The sequence below is a fragment of the Blennius ocellaris genome (assembly GCF_963422515.1).
Source record: "Blennius ocellaris genome assembly, chromosome: 5".
In the NCBI taxonomy this organism is placed as follows: domain Eukaryota; kingdom Metazoa; phylum Chordata; class Actinopteri; order Blenniiformes; family Blenniidae; genus Blennius; species Blennius ocellaris.
The window spans coordinates 28,633,865-28,642,037 of record NC_137654.1 but is presented as its reverse complement, the minus strand read 5'-3'; the positions used below and the strand labels follow the sequence as shown (position 1 = coordinate 28,642,037).

Sequence of the window (8,173 nt, the reverse complement as noted above, 5' to 3'; positions counted from 1 at the left end):
TCATAGCAACCTATCCCCATTTTCTGTGTCTGTGCTCCCAAAGGCTGCAGGACTAGTTGCTTGCAGAAAAAATAATTAAACCTCCACCGAAGATAGTAATTTTTGCGCCACTAAGACAGCCACAAGAATTACACCCTCAAAAATGTGCAATGAAAACACAAATGTTAACGAACCATAAGTTGGCTATAAGTGAAGCATTTGTAATAAACACAAAACAATGCGTTTTGTGAAAACTGCTCCTCTCAGTGGTACAGTCCACCACAGACCACAACTATGTCTGGGTGGAGTCCAACAACCCCGCCCAGATCATCCCATATCCCCAGAACTTCCTCCAGGTATTTTGAGGCGCCTCTTCCACAGTCCCGACTCCATCACTGTCACACGATGGTGACGACTCCTGCACTCACGGCGACGTACCTGGGTGACTTCCAAACGTTGTTCATCACGCTGAAGGCATTTCTGGTCTCGAGGCGATTGAAGGGAGGCGACCAGGCAGCGTCCCAACCAGACTCCTGACCCCCCTCACTGGCTCCTCTCCATGTGGAGGAGGCGCAGCTCATACAGAAGAAAATGCTTATAAAAACAAAGTAACGGCATAATGAACCAACTCGAACTGCACCGCCTTTTGCCAATTTTAAATTAAGTCAATTTATCCCATCTGGAAATAAGAAAAACAAACAGCAAAACACTCAAAAATAATGTTCCCACATATTCAGTTTCATACAGATTATATACAGTATAAATTCCCACTTTCGCGTGTCGGACGTGTGATAAAGGAGGCCATAAGAAACTTGACACCGGAGAGCCAAATCAAAATAATTTATTTTTGGTGACATTTCATACAGTTCTAAGATTGTGTCTCAAACACTTGGTTGATCCATAACTACTTTTCCTTTTTTTTGTTGTTTTTTTTTGCCACCCCAAACCAAATTAACAGAAAAACCCAAACGTGTGGGGAGGGAGGGAGGGGGGGGGCGGGAGGGGAGCGATTCCCAGAGGCGTCTGCAAGCCTGGCAACATCAACCATATGCTCCTAACGTGATTTCACATTACTTATGAGTAAGATTCTTCTCAAAACAAGTTAGTGCATTTTATTTAATTATACTAAATCACTAGCTGCTCATACTCAATGAAAAAAAAAAAAAAACAAACAAAAAAACAGCCCCAGTGATTGGATACTCGTTTACTGCATTACTAAACCCAAAAGTCAATGCATCAAGTATTTTTCTCTCAGCCGACATCTCAATCAGTATATAAATGTCATATGCGTGATTTCATTTTTTTTTCTTCTTCTTTCCTTGCCAATGCGATTTCACACAACTTTGGGGAAACCAGCCAACCAAGATTGGGAGAAAAGCGTTGCCGCATTAGAATTAAAAATAAATAAATTTAAAAAGCAATACATACAGTGAGTCAAACTTCAAATTCTAAAGTCAACCTGTTTTTCAAAATTAAAAAAAGAAAAACAAAGGAGATAAAACCCAGAAAGAGAGAGAGAGAGAAAAAAAAACAACTCACCCTAAAAAGCACAAAACAATCAGATGGATACCTCCTCACTTCAGTACTAGAACATTACATTCTCCACACATACGTTTCTAGTGAAGGGTTATAACAATATAGGCATCAGCACTAAACCTCTACAGCTTCTTCAAAATAAAATGTAAAAAAAAAAAAGAAATCTAGCTTTTCTGGGCCAAACGTTTCCCCCGAAAACTACGTTATTGAGCAGACCTCTGCAAATAGAAATCAAAACTTTTATCGTAGCACACTATGATCGTAGGCAGCTGGCACATAGCACGTGAAAATGTTCCAATTTCCTTTTTATAGCCACGAACTCGGCTGCCGGATATCATGAAGCTATCGTCTTCAGCTAACTTGCGCTCTTCCTCCCGTCTACGCTTCTCTTTTTTTCTTTTTTTTTGACGTTATGCAACAGTTCACAGATATAAGCTTAACCTGGATATCCTGTGACGTAAAAACAAAAAAACAAAAAAAAAAGCCAAACTTATAGCCAAATTATAGCTCAGCCTTTTTTTTTTAAACCCTCTCATGATAAATATAATTAAAAAAAAACCTCACCCTACAACCCAAAACAAAAACAAACAAACATGTAAACAGATAACCTGACTGATTATTAACATGACATGTTGTGTATCCATTGGGAGCGGGCAGACACCCCCCCCCCCCAAAAAAAAAACCAACAAAAAAAAAAAAACAGTTCGACAGACACAAGCTAACTCAACGTGAAAAACTTTGGACCAGGCTAGCAGGTCGCCGCGGCTAACAGCCCAGCGGGCGCCCCAAAGAGAAATCGGCCTCCGAAATAAAACAAACAAACAAAAGAAAAAAAGAAAAAAGAAAGCAACACGCATATCAAACTGCGGCGTAGTTCATCAACAGATTCTGATATCTGAGAGCGTTTGAAGCCAAACCGGGATCAAAATACCACCATAGAACACATTTTCATTATAGACATTTAGAAGACCACACCGTTCCTTTTCCAGGACAATGACTCCGAATCTCTGATGTAAAAATCAACAAAATCAACAAAAAAAAAAAAAAAAAAAAAAATCATCATCCATTTCATTACATCGGTGCAACAGCACACTGGAGCACTTCAATCATTTTGCTTAACAATCAATGCAGACACAGACATCAGTCAACCCCTTCAGTCATACTCGCAAATCTAAGCACACAACAACAAAAATAAAGAAAAGAAAACAAACTAAACCGATGTCTCGTTGCGTGTTAGTGATATCTTTGTATATGTACATGACATATATGCATGTTCTTTTCTTCTTAGTGCATATTGTCTTGCAGACCAACATCTATTCTTTAAAATCATAAAAAGGGTAGAGGGCCATGTACGCGGCGGCCCAGCATCCCACCTCTCCCGGAGCTACGGCACAAATGAAGGGGCCTCCGCTTGAAATCGCACTCTCAAATTCTTTTAAGCGGAAATGCGGAGAACCCGAGAACGTTGAGAACCCGAGAACGTTTCCATTTCCTTTCTTTTCCCCCCTCTTTTTTTTTTTTTTTTTTTAACCCCCCCATCCCCCCCCCCCCCCCAATCACTCATCAAAAAGTTCTTCGGGTGTCATTTGCCCTTTGCGTCCCTGGATGTCGCAGTCTCATTGTCATTTTAAAAGCTTTTCTTTGACAAGTTCCAGGCGGGGGGGGAAAGGTGGCTACCATATGGTTGTTGCTTTTATGTTATTCATTTTTATATAATTATATATCCATGTATATATTCATACATCTTTTTTTTTTTTCTTATTCCCTCTCTTCTATTCTTGTCGAGTTTTTTGTCGTCGTTTTTTTCTCTCTTCCTTTTACTTTGGCGATACTGGAGGGATGTTCTGCTCTTTGCCAGTGTGCCGGTAGCCCCCCTGGGGGGAGCCGCGCTGGGGCCGGGGGCGGGCGCCTCTGGTCCCGGAACTTGAGGCCGCCGGGGCCCCGGGGGCCGTTGCTGCTGCGGTGGTGTTGGTGGTGGTGGTGGTGGTGGAAGCCCTGAGAGTCACGTTCGCGAGGCGGCCGGCTCTCTTTGCACTCCCAGCCCCCCTCCCGGTCGTGGCTCTTCTCCTGCTTGTCCCCGGGACCGCTGCCGCCGCCGCCGCCGGAGCTCGGCTCCTCCGCCTTGTTGACACGCAGCTCGCGCAGCGGCTGGCCTGCTGCTGCCGCAGCCGCTGTCGTGGTGGTGGTGCCGGAGGGGGAAGGGGAGGGGGCCGGTGGCGCCGCGGGGGGAGGAGGGTCCTTCGGGGGCCGCTGGCAAACTTCGGCGTAGCTGAGTTTACGGGGCTCCTGAAGGGAAGTCGGTAGAGAGAGAAAAAAAACAATTTTTTTAAAAAAAAAGTACGTATTTGTCAAGTAATTTTCCTGCAAACTGCTCAGGTTTGACCCTCAGATCTCATAATCTTGACGCTCACTGGGGACGGAGTGAAAGTTCTGGACTCGTGGTGAGAAGGAGAGAGAGAGAAGAGAGAAAGAAAGAGAGAGAGAGATAGAGAAGAGCGAGAGAACCAGAGCCAGTCCCGTCACCACCTCACTCCCCTCTATGCGCTTAAGTTGTCATCACCAGGAAACCTGCCATACCGCCGTACTGACAGCCGCCGTCGTCATCTCACCTCGTGAAGGAGGTTGGATGGTGGAGGTGGAGGCGGCGGCGGCGGAGGGGGCCACCGCGCTGGGTCGTCGCCGGTGTGGAGGCGGCGGCGGCGGCGGAGGGCTGAGGCCTGGAACTGAGGGTGGGCTGTGTGCAGGCGGAAGAAGAGGAGGAAGAGGAGGGAGAGGAGGCGGGACGGTGGGTTGAACAGGCGTGCGGGGAGCCGCTTTGGGAGCCGGCGGCTCCGCCCTCTTCTCCTGACGAGCGACGCTGCGAAAACACAAGAGGAAACCGGGTTTAGTCTGTTTAAACTTTTTAACTATTTTAAAGTTAATCTACTTTTTTAATCAAGTTTCTTAAGAGCAACAGGTAAAACACAACACTGAGCCTCATTATGCTGCATTTTATTGTACCTAGTTCTATTTAAATAAAGTTTGATTGAATTGGTGCCTCAAGCAACAGGGTGAGTAAAAACATGCATAATGGAGCAGTTTTTTTTAGGACATTTGACGGCATTTTGCAGTTTCATTAAACCACAACAAAGGGAAACTTTGTTGTGTTTGACGCCTATGAGAGATCAGGGAAGTTTGCAGGTTTGAATCCTGGTTACTGCAGGTCCTTGAGCAGGACCACCATTATATATAGCTTGTTAAGCTGAACCGGTGTTTTTCTTCTTCTTCATTCTTGGAAACCACATCACCCCTGTGGTTTTCCCTCGATCGTCCATCAATCCGTACCTGGAAGCCGGAGGTCCAAGAGGCTGAGTTGAGGATTTGGCCGGTGGCAGAGCCGGGCTGGGGGTCGCTGCCGCCACCGCCGCCCGCCGCCTCCGGGACCGGGGCCAAAGTCGGGACCGGGACCGGGGCCCGGGCCTGAAGCTGGACTCACAGTGGCTTCTTGTTGGCTTGTTCCGTCTGCAAGAGCAAGCGGAGGAACGTCAGGCGCCTCGACGACCCGAACCAGACGCTGCCGAGGCGCTAGCCAAGTCGCGGCTTCTCACCTTGTCTCTGTACAAGCCGCGAACGACGTCCGACATTCGGTTTTCCAGCACCGGCTCTCCCTGCGTGCTGACCACACAGCCGGGGAGGGGCGGGAAATTGGTGGCGGCCAAGTCAAACTTGGGCGGGGAAACCTTGACCTCGGCCAGCGGCACGGGGCCTCTGAGGGGGGGGGAGAAACACAACAGACACGTGACCACGGGTTCCTGCTCGGGGTTTATCATCATCCATCGATCCAGAGCGTCACTTACCGCAATCCGATCATCTTCTCGCCTTCTTCGAGTCCCTCCTGTAGGTTGTGCTTCGTCTGAAATCACATGACAGTCGTCATCGTACCTCAAAACTTATCTGCAACCAATCATAAAGCCACTGAGCAGAGCCGGCAAACACCATCGACGCTAATAATCTGAGCAGGATTTCAGCCTTTGACCCTCAGATCTCATAATCTGAACGCTCATCGGGACGGAGCGAGACGCCTGACTTTGAAGGGACAGGAAAGAGAGATAGAGGAGGAGGAGGAGGAGGGAAAGGAGTGAAACAAAGCCAGACGCTCCTCCGGGTTTCCCTCTATGCGCATCGTGATCTCATCATCGGGCCGGACCCGTTTGCTGCTTTTGCATTTTAGGAACAAAGTTGAAATATTTCAAAAGGCTGACAGAACCAACGGCCGACACTCAGGCCCCGTTTACACGGGTGAGGAAAACTTCTGTTGTGTTTTAGGGGCGCGTTTCCATGACAACGGTGCCCGGAGCCACAAACACAAAATGTTCTTGAAATGAAAAAACCTAGGCGTTAAAAAAAAACCAAAAATCGATTTATCGATTTTGTCACTAAACAAGATTTGTTTTGCAAATTCAACTCCCCCCACAGTTTTCCTGAATTTTCCACATTCCATTCTCCCCCTTCCTTGTGGGTTTCTGTAGTTTGCTGATTCACTTTTGCTTAAACGTACTTAAAGCTTGAATTTGTTGAATGATTTGTTGAACATTTACTTTTTATTTTGGATTGTTTATATGTATTTTAGCTCCCGAGGACAATCACAGCAAATAAAGTTGGACTTTTGACAATATATCTGATATCTACAGCCATTTTTAACTGCAATTTAAAAAAATTAAATAAGAAAAAAGGTTCAATTTTGTCACCAGTCTGCTTCCAAAAAAAATTCTCCACTCGGATCACTTGATTTTTCAATTTCACATTCCACATCAACGTAACAGGCGATGACAGACTCACCGTCCCCGTCCGGCCAGGCCGCCGTCGTCGCTGTGGTCCAACGAGGAGGAGAGATGTGCGAACGCCGAGCTCAGGTCGGTGGACGTCTGGACCGGGTTGGTGGGCGCGGCGTGAGCGGGAGGCTGCGGGCTGCGCAGGCCGGTCAGACTCTCCAGTGGTACGGGTGTTATGGACGCCGAGGTCACCTCGCTCGTCCTCACCTGGGGCTTCACGTGGTTTCTGTTGCGGGGTGGGGGGGAGGGGGGGGTGAAGGTGAATATTAGCGGTTTAAAACATTTCGAGGACAGTTACGCAACCAGTGCTTCCTCCTGAACTGAAGAATAAACTGAGAATGCGAGTTCAAAAAAAGATTTACAGGCTTCCTGTTTTCTGGATGCCTTTATGACATCACAAGTCCACAAGGCTTTGAAGTAACACAAGTATGTTCAATCACAATACAAACTTTGAGTTATTGACCAGTAAGTGGCGCTGTTGCTCGACTGCAGTAAATCACATAAAACCTACAAATTAAAAAAACCCAATTGCTTTTTGAGGGAAGCGGAACAGAAGAGGAGTTCAGAGGAAACACTGGCGACGAGTGAACGTCAGGAAGACAACATGCAGCGTCTTCAAAGTCGACGTAGGCATGCAGGTGGTTCTCAGGATTTCGTGCTCATGATTGGTTGAAGCTTAAATGACTGTGGATTTGGAAATCTGCAACCAATCATAAAGCCACCGAGCAGAGCCGGCAAACACCATCGACGCTAATAGTCTGAGCAGGATTTCAGCCTTTGACCCTCAGATCTCATAATCTGAACGCTCATCGGGACAGAGCGAGGACGCCTGACTTTGAAGGGGACAGGAAAGAGAGAGGAGGAGGAGGAGGAAAAAGGAGTGAAACAAAGCCAGACGCTCCTCCGGGTTTCCCTCTATGGCGCATCGTGATCTCATCATCGGGCCGGACTGTTTGCTCCTTTTGCATTTTAGGAACAAAGTTGAAATACTTCAAAAGGGCTGACAGAACCACGGCCGACACTCAGGCCCCGTTTACACGGGTATGGAAAAACTTTTGTTGTGCTTTAGGGGCGTGTTTCCATGGACAACGGTGCCCGGAGCCACTGAAAATACAACTTGTATTAGCGATCCAACCTGGTGGTCTGCCCATTTTCTCCCATTGTTAATGTTTATATATCGTATTGTTCTCTGCTGCGTGCGTTTGTTTCATTACAAAAAAAAAAAAAAAACGAACAAAAACAGAATCCAGTAGTGGCTCCGTTTTCAGTCGTTTTTCCAAAACGTTCCCTATAAAAACGTACATTTTTCTGAAATGAAAAACGGAGGCGTTTCCACTTAAAGGCTGTGTAAACGGGGCCTCAACCCCAAACCGTCAGCATTTCCTAGTTAAAGCTGAGCGTTAATACAACGTGGTAATACAGTCACTTGTGAAAGCAGCAGCAAAATTAAAATAAAATAAAAATAAAGATGGTTAGTTGAGATGAGAGAAACGGTTACATGTACGAATGTGAACTAAAATAAGGTTTCTTTTTTTCTTTTTTTTTTGCAGCGGCAAGCTGCAATTTGGGGAAAAAAGCAGCCGACATTTTAGAAAATGCATGACAAATCCAGGACGGTTGACTAACTGGCACCAAATAGTTTTTCCCTCGCTGAAGGGAGGAATTGCAGCCAGAGGAAAAGTGACTGGCAGGAGGAATGAGGGGGCCTGTAATGGATTTAGTCATCTGGCTGCTGCGGGGTGGTGAGCGATGAGGACAGCGGTGAAGCTTAAACTGCACAGTAGAACAGTGGTACCTGAAGGCATTTATTACATTCTTTCTTGAATAGAGGGGGACACTGTGGGACA

The 8,173-nt window shown here is 46.5% G+C and overlaps 1 protein-coding gene across 1 annotated transcript in view; it reads right to left on the bottom strand.

Annotated features, from left to right (window-relative positions):
- Positions 1 to 3,078: 3,078 nt before the first annotated feature.
- The window catches only part of larp4aa (La ribonucleoprotein 4Aa), a 12,615-nt gene continuing 7,520 nt past the window's right edge, over positions 3,079 to 8,173 (bottom strand). Inside the window, 10 exon segments of the mRNA XM_080496973.1 lie at positions 3,079 to 3,407; positions 3,409 to 3,801; positions 4,125 to 4,372; positions 4,840 to 5,001; positions 5,004 to 5,016; positions 5,103 to 5,260; positions 5,348 to 5,387; positions 5,389 to 5,407; positions 6,334 to 6,552; positions 8,122 to 8,163. Coding sequence (XP_080353099.1) covers positions 3,333 to 3,407; positions 3,409 to 3,801; positions 4,125 to 4,372; positions 4,840 to 5,001; positions 5,004 to 5,016; positions 5,103 to 5,260; positions 5,348 to 5,387; positions 5,389 to 5,407; positions 6,334 to 6,552; positions 8,122 to 8,163 — 1,369 coding nt within the window. The 3' untranslated portion in view covers positions 3,079 to 3,332.